The sequence below is a fragment of the Thalassophryne amazonica genome, chromosome 6 (genome assembly GCF_902500255.1).
Source record: "Thalassophryne amazonica chromosome 6, fThaAma1.1, whole genome shotgun sequence".
NCBI classification, from domain to species: domain Eukaryota; kingdom Metazoa; phylum Chordata; class Actinopteri; order Batrachoidiformes; family Batrachoididae; genus Thalassophryne; species Thalassophryne amazonica.
Window position 1 is genome coordinate 66,958,017 of NC_047108.1, and position 25,344 is coordinate 66,983,360.

General features: G+C 45.3%; 1 protein-coding gene and 1 long non-coding RNA gene across 2 annotated transcripts in view; both read left to right on the forward strand.

Moving 5' to 3' along the window:
* Positions 1-22,700, forward strand: part of l1cama (L1 cell adhesion molecule, paralog a) — a 97,868-nt gene extending 75,168 nt beyond the window's left edge. The window contains 16 exon segments of the mRNA XM_034172378.1: positions 1,628-1,649; positions 1,652-1,764; positions 1,766-1,844; positions 2,777-2,899; positions 3,091-3,123; positions 3,126-3,156; positions 3,158-3,183; positions 3,186-3,212; positions 3,215-3,262; positions 3,334-3,346; positions 3,348-3,443; positions 8,706-8,854; positions 9,278-9,409; positions 21,196-21,268; positions 21,439-21,450; positions 21,693-22,700. Coding sequence (XP_034028269.1) covers positions 1,628-1,649; positions 1,652-1,764; positions 1,766-1,844; positions 2,777-2,899; positions 3,091-3,123; positions 3,126-3,156; positions 3,158-3,183; positions 3,186-3,212; positions 3,215-3,262; positions 3,334-3,346; positions 3,348-3,443; positions 8,706-8,854; positions 9,278-9,409; positions 21,196-21,268; positions 21,439-21,450; positions 21,693-21,951 — 1,236 coding nt within the window. The 3' untranslated portion in view covers positions 21,952-22,700.
* A 596-nt stretch (positions 22,701-23,296) lies between these two features.
* On the forward strand, positions 23,297-25,080 carry LOC117512351. The gene is made up of 3 exons (XR_004561282.1): positions 23,297-23,404; positions 24,801-24,807; positions 25,069-25,080. It is a non-coding gene; the product is annotated as an uncharacterized LOC117512351 (long non-coding RNA).
* The last annotated feature ends 264 nt before the right edge of the window (positions 25,081-25,344 follow it).

The following is a 25,344-nucleotide window of genomic DNA, read 5'->3' on the forward strand; positions in this document are numbered from 1 at the left end:
ATTTGACAAAGTTCAAATCATGACGGCTGGACGACTGCACCAAAGCATCTCCAAAACTGCAGCACTTGTGGGATATTTTCAGTCTGTGGTGGTCAGTCCCGGCCAAAAATGGCACAAGGAAGGAAAAGCACTGAACCGCCGACAGGGCCACATGAGATGTGCTGGACAAAAAAGCCCCATCCATGGAGGTCCCACCTCGCAACTTACAGGATTTAAAGGACCTGCTGTTAACATCTTGGTGCCAGATACCAAAGCACACCTTCAGAGATCTAGTGGAGTCCATATTTCGAGGGCTCAGGGCTGTTGTGTTGCCAAAAGGGGACCTACACAATATTAGGCAGGTTGTCACAGTGTTAAATGGATTGCATTTATATAGCACTTTCCAATCTGCATCAGACCCTCAAAGCGCTTACAATTACACCTCACATTCACTCATTGACACAAACACAACAATGTAAGGGTACTGCCATGCAAAGCGCTCACTATACACTGGGAGCAACTTCGGGATTATGGACCTTGCCCAAAGGCCCTTAGTGATTTTCCGGTCAGGCTGGATTTTGAACCGAGGATCCTCTGGTCTGAAGCCCAACGCTTTAACCACTAGACCATCACAAAAAACACAAAATAATTATTGCAAATTTATGCAACTGTTTTTACAAGGCACAAATACATTATCACCTGTACTATAGCTAACAAAGATTTGAGCGTCTAATAAAAAAGTTAAGTCTCTCATAGAAGTTATTTGATTCTGTGTCAGTTTAAAAATTGACACAAGATCAAATAACTTTAATTCGACACATTTAAATATGGCCAGCACGATGGTGTAAGTGGTTAGCATGTTCGACTCCCAAAGAGAAGGTCCCCAGTTTGATGCCTTATTCTCCACGAACAGCTGACACTTGGAGAGGAATCTGGTGCAAAACATGTGACAAATAAGCATGTGAATCCATACTTGATCCACTGTGGTGACCCTGGGCAAAAACTGGACCAGACAAAAAAAGAGGCACTTTTAATAAATGATTTCATGTGCAAAAATTGCACATGAAATGTCTGTTTGTTTGCCTAGTTGGACTGTTCATCCGTCCTATCTTTAGAGCGCTTGTTGAAAAACAAATATGTCATAGATGTTGTAGTTTAAAACTGCCTGCCTGTAAAATGGCACTTATATCCATGTAGAGCAGGGGTAGGCAACCTGTTCCAGAAAGAGCCATGAGGGTGCAGGTTTTCTTGCAGCCACTGACTCCACCAGGTGATTTACTGACTTAATATCACTTTGAGCAGATGGAATCAGTTAATCAGTGAAATCACCTGGTGGAGTCAGTGGCTGCAAAGAAAACCTGCACCCTCATGGCTCTTTCTGGAACAGGTTGCCTACCCTGATGTAGAGGAACTTATATCCCATATAGCTTGAGTCTGCATCAATTTGGTGTGACGTAATGGTGCGGCAATAGCCATGGATATGTGTGCACGGTTGCATGCATACCACAGATGGAGCTCATCTCTTTAGCTTTCGCCCTGCTGTGACAGCAGCTGATGAAGAAATATTTGTACAATCATTCATTTGAAATAAACTCAACTCTAAGCCATCAGCTCCTCATTTGTTATCGCTCTAATTTTGTGGCTCCAGATCCACCTGACAAGGACCGGCTCCAGGGGCACCACCGACGCCGAAGGGCCAGGGAACCAGTGACCACTATGGTTGTAGAGACTGGGGCCAATGAAGAGAAGAAGGTGATCAGTGATCTTAGACCATACTCCCACTACAACCCTAACGGTCACTGTGTTTAACGGCAAAGGAGAAGGACCCCCATCTGAGATGTTATCCTTCAAGACTGATGAGGGAGGTAAGAAAGAGAGGAGGGAAAGAGTAGTACTGTGAACACAACCAAAGTTACCTAAAGCAGAGAACGCCACACGAGTACAAGAAGAACGGGCTTTATTCTTAGCTGCAACTGTATCAGAGTTCAGGATACAGCCTGTACAGCAAGTGGCTCCAGGCAGAAACACACAGATGGGTTAAACATTGAGTTAGGCAATCAGAGTACACCAGTAAATCAGTCTGTGGTACAACAGTGTCCATGAGGTACTAATCAAACAGGTAAAACAGTAAGTCAAGCAGGGGGTCGTAACACAGGACGCAGTCACACCATGGAGAGACTCCATAAGTCAGCAGGCTGAACTTGAGGAAGACAGGATGGCAGCATGAGTCAATAACTGAAGAGCAAAAACAAGAAATAGCCGCAAGAAACAATTAGCAAGGAAATCTGAACACAAGTGAACTCAGAAGCCTATGAACAGGAAATGATGCCACTGAAAACACACAGAAAGCAAATGTCAAAGTAAAAGAAGAGAGAATAACACGGAAGAGAATTTCATGAAGCAAACATTGCATTGAGGTGAAGCACGACAGAGCACGAGGAATAATTACCATGTAGAAGAAAAACAGCACGAGGAGACGGTACGTAATAATAATAGGCAGAATCAGAATCTCAAGAGTCAAAACAGCAACACCAGAGACGTGAAACATGGATGAAAGGTGAAAGGAAAGACAGAAGTGGATGGAGGTACTGCTGAGAGAGACCGACGGTTGCAATAGATTAAGGGACACTGATATCTAGAGAGAGAGAGAGAGAGAGGTTGAACTTGATACAGGATTCAATAGTATTGAGCAGTTAACGTGTTGGGAAAATGGGTGAGAGCAGATCAAAATAGTGAGGTAATGCCTGCTGACCCTAAGTGTTTTTTTTTCTTAATCACATGCTTATGTTGTTTTTAGTTCCTGGTCCTCCAACCTCCTTGATGCTGAATAGTCAATCGGAGACAGAAATGACCCTCCACTGGACACTACCCATCCATCCCAATGGAGTCCTCATTGGATATTTGCTGCAGTACCAACAGATGTGAGCACAATTTACATTACCTTCTTATCGATCAACTTGCCTATGTCTATTTTTATGTTATCCCACATAATCCATTTCCCAGCACAATCAGTCACCAGAAAATATCTTAAACCTGGTGTCATCAGTAGTCATAGCCATGTGTGCAGATCACGCATTGAAGAATGTTTTTTGTGGCTGCTGCTCTGGTCAGTTGTGGAGACTGACGACAGCCCCATGCAGGTGGAGCCATAGACGACCCAAATGTCACCCACCTCACCTGAGGGCCTAGACAAACATAGCCACTACGCTTCTACTTGAGGGGGCGCACAGCTGCAGGGATGGAGAACCCATAATGAAGGCGGGTGCCACCACACTGGATGGAGGTATGCCTTTATACTGTGCTTCTTACCATCACAGTATTGACATGATTCCTGAACTGAATTGTTGTCTTTAGCCCCTCCCACTAACACAGCTCTCTGTGGGAGAGAGGTTTGTTAACTTCAGCTGGGTCCCCAAGAAGAGACATAGAAACATAAACTTCCAGATCCACTATCTTAAACAAGAATGGTAGGTAAAATCAACACATGTACATAAGCCACACATAGTACATTGAGTATATTGTGACAATCTCATTAGCTAATTCTTTCAGATAGAAATGGATGGAGTTTCACATTAATCATTTCCAAAATCCTGTAGTTCTATGCCTGTGCATGTAAAATACCCCACCAACAAACTCTAGGCCTGAAATGCCAGCCCTGACTCGTTTTTTTTTTTTTTTTTTAATATGATTACCTTTATTTTCTGTTAACGAAAAAACAAACACTAAAATGTGGTATTTTTGTTCCACACACACAGCAACATTAAGAACTAAGAAACTAAATCGTCTTGCATAAACCAGTTACTCCATGTTAACAAACACAATGAAAACAAATTAAGTTTTCCTCATACAAACCTGAAGATGTTTGTTCAACAGCTGCAGGAGAAATGATGAAAGAGCTGCTTACAAGTAAAGAATCCTAAGAGACAACCCATAGTGTTTCTTTTTTAAAAAAACATTTATCTATCTTTTTTCAACAAGAGACAGAACACTAGCACATCATTTTCAAAAGTATAAGCACAATTAAAGTAAAATCAAATATGTGCTACAATCCAAACATTCATGACCATCCAGTTCCAACATACCAACCATAGGCCCCACAAAAGAATAATAAATAACAAACACACACAACAATCAGTTCAATCAGGTCCAAATGTTTGCAACGATCCAAGATAATCGATATAAGGTTGCCACAGTTTTTGAAACCTATCAGCCCTCCCTCTGACTCTAAAACTTGATGTTTTCAAAAAACAAAACAAACAACAACAACAAAAAAAAAACCAAAAACAAAAACAAAATCACAATCTCTTTCAACCATAAAGAAATCGATGGGGACGTGGAGTTTTCCAGGAAAATAGTATTCTGCTTCATGCTAGCAATGAGGTAAAGGCAATTACAGCCACCATTGAGTTATTAAGGGACACAGTGGGGACTAAAGGAACTCCATAAACAGTGATCAGCAGACAAAGCTCCAGCCTGACTCCAAGAACGTCCATTATGGTTGAGGTTTGGGGCAAGGTAAAAAACATGTGACTTAAATCACAGGGATAAGAGTTACACACAGTTCAGGAACATTGGGATAAATTCTGGATCATTTGTACTTTGATAAATGGAGCCCATGTACTACTTTAAATTGAATTAGGGAAAGTCTTCCACAAGATGATGATGTACAAATTCTTTCTACAGCCTTATCCCAGAAGCCTTCCCCAACTCCAGACTCAACGCTTATTCCCAATTACAGATGATTTTATTGACTGGACGAGTGTCTATTGAAAGAACAAGATTATATATCTGCGATATAAGAGCTTTCTTATGGGGCATAAGTTCAAAACGGTCCTCCCAAGGATGTTTAGGGGGCTGAGTAAGGAACTCCATACAAATAGTAGATGCACAATGTCTAATTTGAATAAATAAATGAGACGAGGGCAGGCCATATATGGAAGCCATATCAGTAAAATTAAAGTATTATCCTTAAAAAGATCACGGAAACTTTTAATGCCCTTCTTACCCTATAAATTAAATGCAGCGTCTAAGAAGGAAGGAGAAAAGAGGGGATTATTACATAAAGGGCCAAGAGCAGAAGCAGAAACACATTTGAAGTTAAGTTGAAGTTGATATTATATTTTAAGAGAGGCAAGAACAACAGGATTATCTGTGTACTGAAACAGGGACACAGGGAGAGACGAAAATAATAAAGGCTGGGAGAGGAGTACAACCCCAATTCCAATGAAGTTGGGATGTTGTGTAAAATGTAAATAAAAACAGAATACAATGATTTGCAAATCCTCTTCAAACTATATTCAGTTGAATAAATCACAAAGACAAGATATTTAATGTTCAAACTGATAAACTTTACTATTTTTGTGCAAATATTTGCTCACTTTGAAATGGATACCTGCAACACATTTAAAAAAAGCTGGGAGAGTGGTATGTTTACCACTGTGTTACATCACCTTTCCTTCTAACAACACTCAATAAGCATTTGGGAACTGAGGACACTAACTGTTAAAGCTTTGTAGGTGGAATTCTTTCCCATTCTTGCTTGATGTACGTCTTCAGTTGTTCAACAGTCCGGGGTCTCCATTGTCATATTTTGCACTTCAATTCTTCTTCTTACTTATAAGGTTTTGAATAATCAGGTCCCATCTTATCTTAGGGACCTCATATTACCCTATCACCCCAATAGAGTGCTTCGCTCTCAGACTGCAGGCTTACTTGTAGTTCCTAGGGTTTGTAAGAGTAGAATGGGAGGCAGAGCCTTCAGCTTTCAGGCTCCTCTCCTCTGGAACCAGCTCCCAATTCGGATCAGGGAGACAGACACCCTCTCTACTTTTAAGATTAGGCTTAAAACTTTCCTTTTTGCTAAAGCTTATAGTTAGGGCTGGATCAGGTGACCCTGAACCATCCCTTAGTTATGCTGCTATAGACTTAGACTGCTGGGGGTTCCCATGATGCACTGAGTGTTTCTTTCTCTTTTTGCTCTGTATGCACCACTCTGCATTTAATCATTAGTGATTGATCTCTGTTCCCCTCCACAGCATGTCTTTTTCCTGGTTCTCTCCCTCAGCCCAACCAGTCCCAGCAGAAGACTGCCCCTCCCTGAGCCTGGTTCTGCTGGAGGTTTCTTCCTGTTAAAAGGGAGTTTTTCCTTCCCACTGTCGCCAAGTGCTTGCTCACAGGGGGTCGTTTTGACCGTTGGGGTTTTTCCGTAATTATTGTATGGCTTTGCCTTACAATATAAAGCCCCTTGGGGCAACTGTTTGTTGTGATTTGGCGCTATATAAATAAAATTGATTTGATTTGATAATGCACCACATTTTCAATGGGCGACAGGTCTGGACTGCAGGCAGGCCAGTCTAGTACCCGCACTCTTTTACTACGAAGCCACGCTGTTGTAACACATGCAGAATGTGGCTTGGCATTGTCTTGCTGAAATAAGCAGGGACGTCCCTGAAAAAGACATTGCTTAGATGGCAGCATGTGTTGCTCCAAAACTTGGATGTACCTTTCAGCATTGATGGTGCCATCACAGATGTGTAAGTTGCCCATGCCATGGGTACTAACAGAGGACATGACATACATGATTTCCAAAAACAATTTGAAATGTGGACTCATCAGACCACAGCACACTTTTCCACTTTGCGTCTGTCCATTTCAAATGAGCTCAGGCCCAGAGAAAGTGTCAGCGTTTCTGGATGTTGATGTATGGCTTTCGCTTTGCATGGTAGAGTTTTAACTTGCACTTATAGATGTAGTGACGAACTGTGTTAACTGACAATGATTTTCTAAAGTGTTCCTGAGCCAACGCGGTCAGATCCTTGACACAATGATGTCGGTTTTTAATGCAGTGCCGCCTGAGGGATCGAAGGTCACAGGCATTCAATGTTGGTTTTCAGCTTGCTGCTTCCGTGTAGAAGTTTTCCAGATTCTCTGAATCTTCTGATTATATTATCAACTGTAGATGATAGAATCCCTAATTCCTTGCAATTGAATGTTGAGAAACATTGTTCTTAACTGTTGGACAGTTTTTTCACGCAGTTGTTCACAAAGTGGTGCTCCTCGCCCTATCTTTGCTTGTGAACGGCTGAGCCTTTGGGGATGCTCCTTTATATTCCAATTAACCTGTTCACCTGTGGAATGTTCCAAACAGGTGTTCTTGAGCATTGGTGATGTAACACAGTGGTAAACATACCACTGTCCCAGCTTTTCTGAACTGTGTTGCAGGCACCCATTTCAAAATGAGCAAATATTTGCACAAAAACAATAAAGTTTATCAGTTTGAACATTAAATATCTTGTCTTTGTGGTGTATTCAGTTGAATATAGGTTGAAGAGGATTTGCAAATAACTGTATTCTGTTTTTATTTACATTTTACACAATGTCTCAACTTCATTGGAATTGGTGTTGTAATAAAGTATTCAAGATGGCATCAGATTTATTAGTAATTAAAAAGTTATCGATAGAAGATGAAATATACTCACAGACGGTAAAGTCAGCGAGTAGCAAGGGGTTTAACCTCCAAGGAAGCCAAGATGTATGGTGAGGAGATAAGGCAATAACAAGAGCCAAAGGAGCATGATCTGCAGCATGATCTGAGATGACAACTGGAAGATATTTGACCATGAGGCCGGCAGGAGTACCCAGTGAAGAAAGGAGAGCAGCCATTTGGCCGGCAGAGGTTTTTGGCGGAGGCATGAGATCAGCCGCACAGTCCCCCAGAGTTCATGACAGAGTCAGCGGGGTGACCATACAGCCCGCAGGAGTTCTCAAAAGCAGAGGCCGAAGGTCTCTCTGGTCAAATGCAAGGAAACAACAAATGAACAGAGAACCAGGTGTTACTTAAATACTAGGTCAAATTAATGAACAAAATGGAAGACAGGTGTGGCAAGGTCAAAGGTCAGCTAACAACTCACAACAAAAAGAGACATCTAAAGTGGAGGTGAAACAAAACATGACCATAACCTAGTAGAAAAATCACAAGACCAAAAGACAGATCCAAAACCACAAAATACAAAAAATAAACATAGACTCAAAGAGAACAAGATGCAACGGTGGGAAAAAAAAAGCTGAGAAACAGCCTGCGCATAATTAAAGAGGCAAAGATATATGACAAACAAAAACTAAACCATACCTAAAGCTGAATCAAGAAATAAAAGCAAAAAACATGGCACTACCAAGAGAACACAGTGTAAAACAGAGGAGCTTAGACTAGAAAACTCACAGAACAAATCCATAGAGAAACAGTAGAAAACAAACATGAAGAATAAGAGCAAAATAAGGAAACAAGCAGTACACAAACTACAACAAGAACTAAACAATGACAAACTAAATCCATCAAGAAAAAGCAGAAAACTAATGTGGAACTCAAAAATGGATAAAGTCTGAACGGGGGAAAGCCACATGAGACACCAAGGAGACAAATGACAAAAGAAAGAGACATGGACAGAACACAATGACATTAACAATGGGGCACAGGCAGGGAGCAGATCATATAGACAAATGAAAAGACAGACATAACCATATAAGTGAAAACACAGAATAGGACAGAACAAAACCATGAACCAAGGCACAAACAGGCAGTCGAATGCAGACACAACAGGGGCCGCTGAAAGACAAACAACAACAGTAATACTTGTTTATTAAATGTGTAACGCTATGAAAACTGATGCAATCCTGATTAATGGACTGTAAACCTGTTTTCATCCTGTATTGTATTATATCTGTGTTGCAGATGGGAGAAAATGGAAGACAGAGAAGGTGAACTCTTCACAGTCTTTCTACCAGCTCCAGGCCCTGAACCCTGGCTCTTTTTACCACATACGATTCACCTACACCAACACCAGTTTCTGGGAGAAAGACATTGAGACAGAAGGAACAGGTAGAATAAGTATTCCACCCTTCATTCATCCCCTTTTTCCATCTTTTTTTCTTCTCTGCATGTCCTCTAAGCTCCCCACTTCTAAAAATAAAGCTTGATCCCACAGAGCAACTTGCAGGGCTTTTTTTTCTCTGAAGTACTTTCAAAGACAAGAAAGACAGCTTGGTTAGCCATATAAATGATCCTTACTTGTGTTTGGTTACAGTATTGTGCAGCATCCTTTGGTTCCCTTGTGAAATGCTACCCTGTCAGAATGCTGAATGCACTGCCTCTCTCCTGCTCTAGATTCTGTCCCTCTTTGTCTAATTTCTTCCCCTTTCATCCTCTTTTTAGAATTTCCACTCCTGTACGTTTCCACTCTTTCTCACTCGCCAAACCCTTACTCTCTCTTCTTCCTACCTCCCTCTGTTTTGCTCTCTGAAGAAGTGAAGGAAATGCAGCAGAGCTTTGCCACACAGGGCTGGTTCATTGGACTCGTGAGCGCCATTGTGCTGCTGCTGCTGTTATTACTCATTCTGTGCTTTATCAAGAGGAGCAAAGGGGGAAAGTATTCAGGTAAATATACAGCACACCATAATACATGTGGGAGGGCATTAATGTTAAAACTGTATACCGTTGATTTAAAAAGCTTGAAGACTGAACTGACATTATTAACTCTACTGGCCTATATGTGAGACAAGAAAGTACCACCACAAAAAATAAATAATAGATAAATTTAAAAAACTACACCTGCTGGGGTTAACAAATCACAACAAAAGCACACACTGATGCACCAACATCAAGTGAAAGTGTAGGAACACGGACCCACAACAGGGGGCGAAAATGAACGGACAATGGAGGAAGTCAAATAACAACACTTTACTGTTGTGAATAAGCACAACAAACACAACGGATCACAACAATAGACAAGAAGTCAATTCACAAGAATGTGTCACGTGGGCAGGCTCGAAGATAAGAGACGTCTGTCCAAAGCAGAACCGGAACCACACGATTTCCTCCGCCACCGAACCCCGGGAATACCGGAGCCGCCAAGTCCCGAACTCCCAGGTGGCCACTGCCTCCGCGTGTCGGATCTGGTACTGCTGGCGAGGAACAAAAACAGTTAAATGTGGGTGCGTTTGCACCCAGCAATCCGTATGGCGGGAAAACCACCTCCACCTCTCGTTGGAAGAATGTCTGCTATTTAACGCACAAAAGTAATAAAGGGTTACTGTCAAAAAGACAACACAGTCAGCTGAGTACGGTACCTTCTAGGTAGAGCGATATCTCGGCAAAGAGGTGGAGATGTCGTCCTGCTGATATACCACTGCTGATCAGATGATTGGTGACAGCTGTTGTAGGTGATAAGTGACAGCTGTCACCCCGGCTGCTCCTGTGAGGCGGCAGCGCCCTCTGGTGCCTGGAGCCCGCACTCCAGACAGGGCGCCCTCTGGTGGTGGTGGGCCAGCAGTACCTCCTCTTCAGCGGCCCACACAACAGGACCCCCCCCTCAACGGGCGCCTCCTGGCGCCCGACCAGACTTGTCCGGGTGGCGGCGGTAGAAATCGGCCAGGAGGGCCGGGTCCAGGATGAAGCTCCTCTTCACCAGGAGCGTTCTTCGGGTCCGTACCCCTCCCAGTCCACCAAATACTGGAAGCCCCGGCCCATCCTACAGACATCCAAGAGCCGGCGCACAGTCCAAGCCGGCTCGCCATCGATGATCCGGGCAGGAGGCGGCGCCGGACCCGGAGCACAGAGGGGTGAGGTGTGATGCGGCTTTATCCGGGAAACATGGAAAACAGGATAGATCCGCAGTGAGGCCGGAAGCTGAAGCCTCACTGCGGCTGGACTGATGACCTTAAGGATTTTGAAGGGGCCGATGTAACGGTCCTGTAGTTTGGGGGAGTCCACTTTCAGGGGAATGTCCTTTGTGGACAACCACACCTCCTGCCCTGGCCGATACGCAGGGGCCGGGGTCCGCCGACGGTCTGCATGGGCTTTTGCCCTCATCCGGGCCTTTAGCAAAGCAGAACGGGCGGCGCGCCACACCCGACGGCACTTCCGCAGGTGGGCCTGGACCGAGGGCGCACCGACCTCTCCCTCAACCACCGGAAACAATGGGGGCTGATACCCCAGACACACCTCAAAAGGGAGAGGCCGGTGGCTGAAGACACCTGGCTGTTATGGGCATACTCGATCCAGGCCAAATGGGTACTCCAGGCCGCCGGGTGCGCGGCCGTCACGCAGCGCAAGGCCTGTTCCACCTCCTGATTTACCCGTTCTGCTTGCCCATTGGTCTGAGGATGATACCCGGACGAGAGACTCACCGTGGCCCCCAGTTCCCGGCAGAAGCTTCTCCAGACTTGCGAGGAGAACTGGGGACCGCGATCGGAGACAATGTCTGTTGGAATCCCATGCAGCCGGACGACGTGGTGGACCAGGAGGTCCGCTGTCTCCTGGGCAGTCGGGAGCTTCGGGAGGGCCACGAAGTGGGCCGCCTTGGAGAATCGGTCCACTATCGTGAGGATGGTGGTATTGCCCTGGGACGGCGGGAGGCCCGTGACAAAATCCAGGCCGATGTGGGACCAGGGGCGATGAGGCACAGACAGCGGCTGGAGCAGTCCCGATGCCCTGCGGTGGTCAGCCTTGCCCCTGGCGTAGGTGGTGCAGGCCTGGATATAATCCCGGACGTCGGCCTCCAGGGATGCCCACCAGAAGCGCTGCCGGACAACTGCCACGGTCCTACGCACCCCTGGATGACAGGAGAACTTGGAGCCGTGACAGAAGTCCAGGACTGCAGCCCTGGCCTCTGGTGGGACATAAAGTCTGTTCTTCGGCCCAGTTCCGGGATCCGGGCTCCGTGCCAGGGCCTCCTGGACGGTTTTCTCTACGTGCCAGGTGAGGGTGGCCACGATAGCGGACTCCGGGATGATAGGTTCCGGTGGATCCGACAACTCCGTTTTGACTTCGTCTTCATGCACCCAGGACAAGGCATCCGATCTCTGGTTTTTGGTCCCGGGACGGTAGGTGATCCGGAAGTCAAAACGGCCGAAGAACAGTGACCAGCGGGCTTGCCTGGGGTTCAGCCGCTTGGCGGTCCTGATATACTCCAGGTTCCGGTGGTCAGTGAAAACCGTGAATGGCACGGACGTTCCCTCCAACAGATGTCTCCACTCTTCAAGAGCCTCTTTCACCGCAAGGAGTTCTCGATTGCCGACGTCATAGTTCCATTCGGCCGGGGTCAACCTGCGGGAAAAATAGGCACACGGGTGAAGGACCTTATCGGCCTTTCCGCTCTGAGATAGCACGGCTCCTATCCCTTAGTCCGAGGCGTCCACTTCAACCACAAACTGGCGACTAGGATCGGGCTGCACCAGAACAGGTGCAGACGAGAAGCGCCATTTCAACTCCTTGAACGCGGCATCGCACCGATCCGACCAGGTGAAGGGAACTTTTGGAGAGGTCAGGGCTGTCAGGGGGCTAACTACCTGACTGTAGCCCTTAATGAACCTCCTGTAGAAATTCGCAAAGCCGAGGAACTGTTGCAGCTTCCTACGGCTGGTGGGTTGGGGCCAGTCTCTCACCGCCGCAACCTTGGCCGGATCAGGAGCGACGGAGTTGGGGGAGATGATAAACCCCAGGAAGGACAAAGAGGTGCGGTGAAACTCACACTTCTCGCCCTTCACAAACAGCCGGTTCTCCAACAACCGCTGCAGGACCTGACGTACATGCCGGACATGAGTCTCAGGATCCGGAGAAAAGATGAGTATATCGTCTAGATATACGAAGACGAATCGGTGCAGGAAATCCCGCAAGACATCATTAACTAATGCTTGGAACGTCGCGGGGGCGTTTGTGAGGCCGAACGGCATGACCAGGTAGTCAAAGTGACCTAAGGGGGTGTTAAATGCCGTCTTCCACTCGTCTCCCTTCCGGATCCGAACCAGGTGATACGCATTTCTAAGATCTAGCTTAGTGAATATCTGGGCTCCATGCAGGGGCGTGAACACTGAATCCAACAAGGGCAACGGGTATCGATTACGAACCGTGATTTCGTTCAGCCCCCTATAATCAATGCATGGACAAAGTCTGCCGTCTTTTTTACCCACAAAAAAGAAACCTGCACCCATCGGGGAGGTGGAATTCCAGATCAACCCGGCGGCTAAAGAGTCCCGGATGTAGGTCTCCATTGATTCGCGCTCAGGTCGTGAGAGGTTGTACAGCCTGCTGGACGGGAACTCAACGCCTGGAACCAAATCAATGGCACAATCGTACGGACGGTGGGGGGGAAGGGTGAGCGCCAGATCCTTACTGAACACATCCACAAGGTCATGGTACTCCACCGGCACCGTCCCAAGATTGGGCGGGACTCTGACCTCCTCCTTAGCCTGGGAACCGGGAGGAACCGAGGAACCTAAACATACCCGATGGCAGGTCTCGCTCCACTGAATCACTACCCCGGACGGCCAATCGATCCGGGGATTGTGTTTTAACATCCAAGGGAACCCGAGAATCACACGGGAGGTGGCAGGAGTCACAAAAAACTCGATCTCCTCCCGGTGGTTTCCTGACACCACCAGAGTTACTGGTGGTGTCTTATGTGTGATTAGAGGGAGTAGGGAGCCATCTAGTGCCCGCACCTGCACAGGCGAGGTAAGCGCCACCAGAGGGAGCCCTGCCTCCCTGGCCCATCTGCTGTCTAGCAGATTCCCTTCAGAGCCCGTGTCCACCAGTGCTGGGGCCTTCAGGGTTAAATCCTCATAAAGGATTGTCACTGGGAGTCGTGTGGCAATATGGGTATGTCCCACGTGAATGTTTTGGCCCACCCCTAACCCAGTTTCTAGGGGCGGGCGTTGGTGTTTAACCGCTCGGGGCAGTCCCTCACTTGATGCTCTATTGAGCCACAAACAAAGCACGCTCCGCGGACCAGCCTCCTCTGTCTATCTGGTGGCCTAAATGTGGCCCTGCTCGTGTCCATAGCTTCATCAGCAGGGGGAGCTGTAACCACACGGAGCGTAGAGGCTGTGGAGCGTGGGGAGGGCGGAACTCGGTCGGAACCGGAAGGGAGAGGGACGGCGCGTGCCCGGCCACGCCCTTCGTCTCGTTCCCGACGGCGTTCTTCTAACCGATTGTCTAATCGTATAACGAGATCAATAAGCCCATCTAAATCCCGCGGTTCGTCCTTGGCCACCAGGTGCTCCTTCAGGACCAACGACAGTCCGTTTACGAAGGCGGCACGGAGGGCAGTGCTATTCCAGCCGGACCTCGCAGCCGCGATGCGGAATTCGACTGCATAAGCAGCTGCGCTCCGGCGCCCCTGTCTCATTGACAGCAGCACGGCTGAAGCGGTCTCTCCTCTATTTGGGTGATCGAACACTGTGCTGAACTCCCTCACAAACCCATCATATGTCAGAAGGAGCCGTGAATTTTGCTCCCAGAGCGCTGTAGCCCAAGCGCGTGCCTCGCCGCGAAGCAGATTAATTACATAAGCTATCTTACTAGCATCAGTCGCATACATGACGGGACGTTGTGCGAAGACGAGCGAACACTGCATAAGAAAGTCCGCGCATGTCTCCACACAACCCCCGTACGGCTCTGGAGGGCTTATGTATGCTTCAGGGGAAGGTGGGAGGGGTCGTTGAACGACCTGTGGAACGTCACTGTTGCGCACAGGATCGACAGGAGGGGGAGCCGCAGCAGCGCCCTGAGGGCGCGCTTCCACCTGCGCGGCGAGAGCCTCCACCCTGCGGTTAAGGAGGACGTTCTGCTCGGTCATTAGATCCAGCCGAGCCGTAAAAGCGGTGAGGATTCGCTGCAACTCACCGATCATTCCTCCTGCAGACGCCTGTGCGCCCTGCTCTTCCATTGGCCGTTCAACAGCCGGTTGACGCCCCTCGGGGTCCATGACGTTGGCCGAGATATCCTGTTGTGAAAGTGTAGGAACACGGACCCACAACAGGGGGCGCAAATGAACGGACAATGGAGGAAGTCAAATAACAACACTTTACTGTTGTGAATAAGCACAACAAACACAACGGATCACAACAATAGACAAAGAAGTCAATTCACAAGAATGTGTCACGTGGGCAGGCTCGAAGATAAGAGACGTCTGTCCAAAGCAGAACCGGAACCACACGATTTCCTCCGCCACCGAACCCCGGGAATACCGGAGCCGCCAAGTCCCGAACTCCCAGGTGGCCACTGCCTCCGCGTGTCGGATCTGGTACTGCTGGCGAGGAGCAAAAACAGTTAAATGTGGGTGCGTTTGCACCCAGCAATCCGTATGGCGGGAAAACCACCTCCACCTCTCGTTGGAAGAATGTCTGCTATTTAACGCACAAAAGTAATAAAGGGTTACTGTCAAAAAGACAACACAGTCAGCTGAGTATGGTACCTTCTAGGTAGAGCGATATCTCGGCAAAGAGGTGGAGATGTCGTCCTGCTGATATACCACTGCTGATCAGATGATTGGTGACAGCTGTTGTAGGTGATAAATGACAGCTGTCACCCCGGCTGCTCCTGTGAGGCGGCAGCGCCCTCTGGTGCCTGGAGCCCGCACTCCAGACAGGGCGCCCTCTGGTGGTGGTGGGCCAGCAGTACCTCCTCTTCAGCGGCCCACACAACACTGGTGCCATGCCTTACTGCATCCATGACACCAAGAAAATGCCTTGGGTCCTGAATGGTAACCACCCAGGCAGACAACTGGTCCATCCCCACATCTCTGGGCTTCCCTTGACCTTCTCCTAGCTACTGGGGGTCCTCAACATTCAGGCACGTGTGCGCTGCATGTATAGAGAAACATGCCACATGGCCAAATGTCACCAAACATCCCATCAGCCATCATTTGTTTCATGGCTTTCAGGTGGCTTAGTGTTAGCATGATCACTTTCATAGATAAATTAGGAGATATTCACTCAAATATGTCTTTTGTATCTTGATATTGTATTTGGAAATAAAAATAACCAGCTGTGTTGCTGACTACACTCACTACCATGCTGCGATTTGGGTAAACTGAATATTGACAATTCTGCCAATTTCATTTCCACCGCTTGTGTCCGCAACCTTGTTCTTTCTGGCTTTGTCCAAAGTTTATGATCATAGATAGGAAGAATAATAGACTGGTAAATCAAGATTATCACCTTCTGGCTCAGCTCTGTCATCAACACGATGGTCAGTTACAGCATCTGCTGAACGTCAGACACAGCCCTTGATCCATCTTACCCCCACTTGTGAACAACCCAGAACAACCGCAGAAATACTTGAGCTCCTGCACTTGGGGCAATAACTCTCCAATGACCCAGAGGGGACAACCCATCCTTTTTTGACATAGAAGAGGACCGTGGACTCAGATTTGGAGGCGCTAATCCACATCCCAATCACTTCACACTCAACCACAAACCTGCACAGTGCACATCGGAGGCCTTTGTCTGATCAAGCCAACAGAAAAACGTCATCTTCAAAATGACATCAGCACCTTCTGATGTCAACAAGCTGGACACCTTCTAGTTCCTGACTACTGGCTGTGCCTTGAAATCCTGGCCATGAACACAGACAGGATTGTGTGTTGCAGCGGCTTCAGTACTCCATATTCCCAGAGTAACAACCCCCACCAGGACACCTTAAGTGACCCAATCGTATGCCTTTCCCAAATACGCAAAGGACATGTAGACTGGTTGGTCATAATGCAGAGCCCCTTCTAATATTCTTGCAAGGGTGAAGAGCTGGTCCACCCTTCCATGATAAGTAAGTAAGTAAGTAAGTAAGCTTTATTTATATAGCAGTTTTCACAGACCAAGGTCACAAAGTGCTTCACATGATATAAACAGACAATAAAAAACAACACATACAAATATAAAACAGTAAAATAATTGAAACTAAAATGCCAGTTTGAAAAAATGTGTCTTTAGTTGCTGTCTAAAAGCATCCACAGAATCCAGTGAGTGAAGGGAACAGGGAAGCTCATTCCAGAGGCGAGGTGCCACAGCTTTAAAGGATCTGTCCCCTCGAGTTTTGAAACAAATACGGGGAACCGTCAGCAGGTTCTGATTGGAAGACCTCAAGCTCCTGCTGGAAACATAAGGCTGGATCAGGTCCTTAATGTATTCCGGTGCCTGCCTATGTAGTGCTCTAAAGGTCAGCACTAGGATTTTGTAATATATCCTATAAAAAACAGGGAGCCAATGTAGAGACTTGAGGACAGGAGTAATATGCATTCTCCTGTGGGTGCAGGTAAGAAGTCGTGCAGCAGAGTTTTGCACTACCTGTAGGTGGGCCAGCTCTTTCTTATTGAGGTATGTGAAAAGACTGTTACAATAATCCAGTCACGAAGAAATGAATGCATGTACAGTCATCTCTAGCTCATTAAAAGCCACCATTTTGCGTAATTTAGAAATGTTACAAATTTGGAAAAAACTGTTAACGAGCTGCCTAGTGTGATGTTCCAAAGACATCCCTCCATCCAAAATGACACCCAGGTTACGTAGGCTGCCTTTGACAGAGCCGCTCAAATTACCAAGGTGATGCTTAACGACAGACATAGCTCTATCTGGAGTTACAATCAATGTCTCAGTCTTATTAGAATTCAACTGTCGGCTGTTTTCAGTAAGCCATTCTGTAATTTTAGTGAGACAGCTAATGAGAGAACAAAATCTGTGGGCTTCAGTTGTCTTAAAAGAACAGTAGAGCTGCAAGTCATCAGCATACAGATGGTAGGACACAACACCGAACTGCTGGATCAACTTACCAAGAGGAAGGATATACAGCAGGAACAAAATCGGACCCAGGATTAAGCCCTGCGGCACACCCCACAAAAGATCAGCAGATTCAGACATCACATTTTTGACAGAAACACTAAAAGTTCTACCAACCAAGTAAGAGCTAAACCACTCTAATACAGGACCCAACATGCCAACCATATCCCGCAGTCTATTAAAATGCCACGGTCAACGGTATCAAATGCAGATGACAGATCCAACAAAACCAGCACAGAACATTTACCGCTATCAGTGGCCATCATAATGTCACTAGACACCTTCAACAGGGCCGTTTCAGTGGAATGAAACTCACAGTACCTGGATTGAAATGTGTCATAGATGTTGTTAGTCCAAAGATCAGGACGACACACTTGCTGCTCTTCCTTAATCTGAGGTTCGACTAATGGTCTAAGTGACTTCTCTAATACCTTGGCAAAGGCTTTCCCAGGGAGGCTGAGAAGTGTGATTCCACTATAACTGGAACACACTCCCTAGTCCCCTTTTTCAAAAAGATGGGGACCAACACCCCTGTTTGCCAAGACAGCCCAACAACATCCTCTCCCTGGATTACTACCTTATCTTGGTGGAGGGGTTTGTGTACTCCAGTGTTTCTGGGAGCTGTGTTGCCCAGAGTATTAGCTCCTGGTAGGGCAGCCCTTGGCAAATTGGTCCCAAGTGAGGAAACAGACAAGGAGAAAGTCACTACACCCTTATTAGGGATTATGGAAAACAGGGCTTTCTCCTGGAGCCAGGCTTGGGGGAGGGGGGGGGGGAGCTTTAGCAGATGAGGGCCTAGGCTCTGGGTCAACTGCTGTGGGGTTCAGTCGAGCTCCGACATGGTGTCGCCTCCATGTGGGCAAACCATTTGCAAGGAAAGACTAAAGGGTCTTGCGTGGTGCTCTACGGGCACTTGACAGGGGCAAAAACCCAATGATCTGACACTCAGTTATATAAAACACACACACACACACACACACACACACACACACACACACACACACACACACACACACACACACACACACACACACACACACACACAAAATCACAGTTGCCGGGGATAATAAATTACAATAATCATCAATTCTTTGCTCAGCGGGTGGTCCTTAGTGGGTCCTGCTTTAAAACCTGATCATGCTTAAATTAGGTTGTGGCTGGCTGGCAACGCATAAGAATGGTATCTTAAAATGTTCAGGCTCCTTTTCGTAGAGGCACAACTAAATATAATGTTTTTCATTGCAGATTGGATCTAATATTTTCACCTTGTTTTCAGAAAACCAGCTCATCTTAAAAGGGAGTATGTATCTTGCAATGAGAAGAATTACTTTTAAAAGATTTTGGGCCGCACCTTTATCCAGAGCCTCTGCAATTATTCCCAGAAATGGCCTAATGCTTTCACTGCTTTTCATGACTATCAGTTGTATGAATATGCCCTATTTCTTAGTTTAAGTAAAATGGTTCTTGACTCTTCAGTCAAAATTTGGATCCAATAACATCCAAGGATCTCTTGGATCCACAAGTAAAGGTGTGGTGCTCTCAAGTTGCTGCGTCTGCAGGTGCAGGGCCTTTCAGATTGCATGTGCTGTGCTGTGGACGTGGAAAATGGCTGGAGTTCTGTTTGTGTTCTTGAGGCTGAATAAGATTAGCAGAACAACATTAGCAGTGAAAAGCAAAAGAATGAGTGACTGACATCACCCTGCTGAAAGGAGCTTTTTTCAGCGACCATTCAGAGTGAGGTTGAGCGGAGCTGAAGCACGACCTGCCCAGTGACCCATGGCAGCACAGCAGAAAGAGACAGACAGCAGCCGTTGAATTTGAGCGGATACAATTAGTCTGAAATTCTTCACTTTTGGACATATACACACACCCAGTTTGAGCAATGGAGCTTCTGAAAATGTGTGTGAGTAATCTGAACCTAAAACATGATGTTAGTGCATCAATGAATGCTGACATTTTATCAGCTAATGTTAGCATTTAGCTGCAGTATGGTGAATCAATCACTCAGTCGAACTGTTTTTATTTTTGTAAATTCTTTGATCTGTTTTTATTTATTTTTACCAAATAAATCTACAATCAAACCTGTTTCCAGTGCACGTTGGCCTCCGCCAGGGCTGCCCTTTGTCACCAGTTCTGTTCATTATTTTTATGGACAGAATTTCTAGGCGCAGCCAGGGTGTAGAGGGGGTCTGGTTTGGGAACCACAGAATCTCGTCTCTGCTGTTTGCGGACGATGTGGTTCTGTTGGCTTCGTCAAATCAGGACCTTCAGCGTGCACTGGGGTGGTTTGCAGCCGAGTGTGAAGCGCCGGGATGAAAATCACCACCTCCAAATCCGAGGCCACGGTTCTCGACCGGAAAAAGGTGCTTTGCCCTCTTCAGGTCGGTGGAGTGTCCTTGCCTCAAGTGGCGGAGTTTAAGTGTCTCGGGGTCTTATTCACGAGTGAGGGACGGATGGAGCGTGAGATCGATAGATGGATCGGTGCAGCACCTGCAGTGATGCGGTCGCTGTATCGGACCGTCGTGGTGAAGAGAGAGCTGAGTGGGGGGCAAAGCTCTCGATTTACCAATCGATATACATTCCAATCCTCACCTATGGTCATGGGATTTGGCTCATGACCGAAAGAACGAGATCGCCCCTGGACGCCTCGCTGGAGAGGTGTTCCGGGCACGTCCCACTGGGAGGAGGCCCCGGAGAAGACCCAGGACACGCTGGAGGGACTACATCTCTCGGCTGGCTTGGGAACGCCTTGGGGTTCCCCCGGAGGAGCTGGAGGAGGTCTGGGTGGCTTTGCTTGAACTGCTGCCCCCGCGACCCGACTCCGGATAAAGCGGAAGAAAATGGATGGATGGATGGATGGATAAATCTACACAATAGTATTTTTTATTACTGCTCTTACAAGAACAGTCTCAACTTTAAATGACTTTGATTTTTTAAATTTTTTAACTATCGACAGTATGATGCGCCTCTGCATGCTTTCTTACGTTTTTTTGCCATGATATCTTGTTTCTATGGGAAGCGCGAAGCTACATATCAATGTAAAGTGGTGAAAATTTGACTGAGTTGAACTTTGACCGCGGTGAGTTTAATATCAAACACCATCACGCAAGATCAGTTTTTGCGTGTTTGTGCGACACTTCTCATTGAAAATAACGGGGTTTTAGAGTTAAGTGCCACGTTTGCGCTTGCGTGAAAGGCCCTTGAGAATGTTCTGACAATTACATTGAAAATCATCACAAACCTCACTGAAACCAGCCTGCTGTAGCTGCAGTGAATTAAACGATCTTATCTAATTCCATTCATTCATTAAAAAACACAAACAAAAAAATAAAACACTGGCATCAAAATGTAGAGGAATACTTCAGTAGTGAACATTTGAATACATTTGTAGTGTCTGTCAGTAAGGTGAAAGTCAGATGAGAAATAAAGTCAGAGCAGACAAACAGATTGTGAGCAGGTGGTCTGTACCTACACGTTTTTATAAACTGATAACAGTCTCACTTGCTGTCTCACCTGTCACAATGCCATTAATGATGTCTGAAGCAGTGCTTAGAGATCACAGTGCACTGATTAAAGGAGCGATAATGAAATCCAATCATCTCTCCTTCACAGTGAAAGATAAAGAGGAAGGCCCCATGGACTCAGAAGCCCGCCCTATGAAGGATGAGACTTTTGGAGAGTACAGGTTTGTCATTGGAATGCACATAATTTCTTTGTGATATTATGATTCTCTAGATTATGCAGACTAACTCCTAAGCACAGGCGTGATTCCCCAAGCATTGTTTGGTTTTTCCTAACCCCTGCTGTTCCTTGTATTGTCATTTCCCCTCCTCAATGCCTGCCCCTGCTATGCAGATCTCTAGAAAGGTATGCTGTGATGTGTTTTGCACTCATAAACCCTCTTATTTTTCATTCCATGCCAATGATTTTTCAATCCAGTCTATTTACAGTACTCAAAAACCATCATTTTTTTTTTATCTGTTTTGTCTGCAATTTTTCAAGCAGCTGCTTGGTGGATTCAGATGCATTCCATATTATACTAATTCTTCCTTGTAACCTCATTTCGGCTCTCTTCTGCCCACTTCCAAATTCTCCGCCTTCTCTCGTAGTGATAATGAGGAGAAACGCACAGCCAGCCAGCCATCGCTGTGTGAAGACAGCAAGTTGTGCAGTGTGGACAACCTTGACTACCACGACAGTGGTGCCACAAACAAGTTGAACATGGATGAGCCGCTGGTCAGTCAGTTCAGTCAGCCCAGTGAGGATCCAGCGCCACTCCACGGCCTACCAGAGAGCCCCCTGCTCAACCCCGCCACTATCTCCTTAGACAACAACGGCCTGCCCAACTCAGTCACCATCCTGGATTAACCCCCCATATTTCTTATGGGGGTCATCAGACCAAAATATGTCAACACATATGTGCCCATACTCTCCTTTTCACCTCTGACCTGCTAATCTGTAGTTTGATGAGTAAGATACAATCAATGTATTGACTATTCAGATGCCCTGACAGTCATCTGATTGACTGGACTCTGTTGACCAAAGGAGTGTCCAATCTAGTGGACAATGTCTGACTGACACAAGTTAATGATGTCCTTTGTCCTCAAACCCAGTGTAGTTTATGACACACTCAAATGACTGACATTTACTTACTTTTCTCTCTCTCTCTCTCTCTCTCTCTCTCTCTCTCTCTCTCGCTCTCCACAAAACAACTACAGAAAGAAAGAATGTTGTACAGGTAGACGTTTCAGGGGGATCATGCGTACATGCTCTTGTCAAGCTGCAGAGTACATTGAAAGAGAAAAATGATGGCCGGACCTCGTGGGAAACAAACAGCAGGCACTGCTGTAAAGTCTGATGTGTTATGTTATGTATTATGTTGCATATTATTTTCTATAGCTAATGCTGCATACATTTTTTAAATTTCAACAAATTCATTTGAACACAGACTTTAGTTTCTATCTTTTGTATTTGTTTGTGTTTTTTTTTAACAGTAGCTGCCAGAGACCACAACACTTCCAGATTGAGACCACACCAGTGAAAGCAGAAAAGCCATACAAATGCAAAAACTATTTGCATAAAATTAACAACAGACAGGTGCACACCTTTTTGCAAATAGAAAAAATGCTTTCAAACACAGAACACAAATATATCCTTTAGTACACTCAAAAAATGGCTCATTGGATGAACTCCATTCAATTATGTGCAGGATTTCCATCTAATAAATATATGTAGCCCCAACTCAAATAAAACACATCCATGCAAGATAATGTAACAATTTATTTGGGACTACATATATTTATTAGATGGAAAATCCTCATATTCATATTTGAATTGAGTTTAAACAGTGCATCAGTTTTTTGAGTGTATATGCAAAGATTTAATTTGATAACTTCTCTTCTTGATAACTGCTGCAAATTCACACAATGCACCCAAAAACAAAACCACTTTGCAAAGCTTCACAACACAGTGGAATTAGGAAAGGCACAATAGATGTACTCACAATACAAACAGACGTTTCTGCCTAGAGAACTTTGAAGGATCATTTGATGCCTTGTGATGCTGCACTCTTTGACCTCATTCAGAGTGGAGTTGGCAATCCAGCCTGAATCCCACTCAAGCCGAATACGGTTTTCCTGAATCTGAATGGCGCACATCAGATTTAAGATGGATTGTTTTCTATTTAGCTCAATCCACCACCCACTCACCTTGTGTTGTGGAACTTTGCAGTGTTTCTGTGGGTTGGCTGTATGAATTTGCAACAGACATGTTATCAATTCAAATCGTTACATGTCCTGTAGGTTATGTTTGTATTCTCTGTGTTTACAAGTGTTTATTAATTTACAAGATGTTTTTTGATGCAACTATCTGGTGTTGAATTGCTGCAGATGTTTTCTGTATTTGTAAATGTTTTCTGTAGTTCCTACTGTTGCTTTAGTTTGGAAGTGTTGTGGCCCTTATGGGCCACCGTACACACTTTTTGATATCATTTCTCTAACAAGTAGGTTAAAGGGTCTGTTTTTCAATATTTCATGGACCAAGATGTTCTTGTCAAAACCAGGTGAAGCCAACTTTCTTATTATAAATAATCTGGGGTGCTTAAGGGGAGCTTGCTGTGAAAATGCTGAGTAGTGTCTGTTGTATATAGCGACATCTACATCTATTAGCCATAATACAGTATTATAGATATGTACATGCTCCTTATAGGTTCCTGTGCCTGCTGGGTCTGCATAGAACACCAGATTAATGTCATTACTCCTTCGCCTTCCCATCAGAAGTGTAACATCATTATTAATAATACTTTCATTTTTTGTGCTGAAACCTATGTGTAGCTTTCTAGATCTGTTTTTGTCTCTTTCTACACTGTATTAAATCCACTGTTGTCTCTAATTAACAATCTTTCCATACCTGTCCATCTCATATAACTGTGTGAGGAGCAGTATTTATGTATAGTAATGGTTGGGGAGGTCAGTCTTGTGGGCATGTCCTCTGTGCTGTTTTATTTTCAGACCCACATCAATGCAAGCTGATATTACAAACAGGCAAAATGATTGGCAGTTGGTGTATAATAAAGGCAAACAGTTACATCAAACACAGAATGTATTATTTTTAGAGCTGGGCATTTACACATGCTGTTAAAAAGAAACCTGAGATACAAGGCACTGAAGAGATGGAAAGATGGGCTTTGGATTGTTTCTGAGAAGACAGCTTTTGTTTTTAAATCACTGAATGTAAATACAACCCTTATTGATTGTTTTGAAGATCCCAACCATGTCTGGTATTTATAATTGTTAAAATGTGCAGATTTTGCAGATGTTGCAAGCAGTTACTTTTTTTGTTGTTGTTCTACTGCTCTGCTTTTCAGTTTTTGATGAATTACTGCAGTGAGATTTGGCTGTTTTAGCAAAAAAAAAAAAAAAAAAGTTTATAGACAAAGGGAAAAATCGAAAATGTTCATTAATGTTTCCAAGCATTTCAGCATTAAAAAAAACAAACTGAAAAATACCTTGGACATAACAGCAAAAGATAGGATTGCATTTGTGCTCATAAGGATCTATTAATGCAGTGCAGTGAATATCTGTGGAGTTTTTGTTAACTGCAGTTAGGACAGGCAGGAATTAACTATCGGGTGTCCCCAAAAAATATGCAACATTTTATCAGCAAAGAAAATGGTCAAAGCATATGTCTAGGAAATAAATTTATGGCTGGATAGAAAGCTGAAAGGTTGACGTTTTCATACCAATGTCAATATTGGCCCTGCATTTTTTTCAGTCTCTTAGACAACATGTTCAATGTAGGCCCCGCATTGGCCAATTCCGGCCTGCAAACGCTTTGGGGAAAGTGTCCTGAGGAATGTTTTGGATTTCTCGGCAGATGTTTTCCTTCAATGCATCGATGCTTGGCATCAACATAAACTTCAGGGTCTCTGCAAGTAAAAAAGAAACATAAGTGATTAAGTTTGTAGCATTTAAGGGTCAAACCGAGTGTTTTAAATGTTGTATATTTTTTTGGGACACCCTATATATGTAATGTTGCTGTTTCTGCTCCCCATAGCTCAAACAAAAGCTGTCCACTGGCCAAACATGACCATTACTCCCAGAGGCGAACAATACAAGATGTCTCCATAGGCTAGTGGCACTGATGAAGTGTGTGCAGGTGCCCTTTTGGTTGTACAGACACACTCAGGACAAATAAAGAAAATCTATTTTCATACATAAGCGATGAATCACACAAAGTATACCAATAATCTGTCTTGACTAT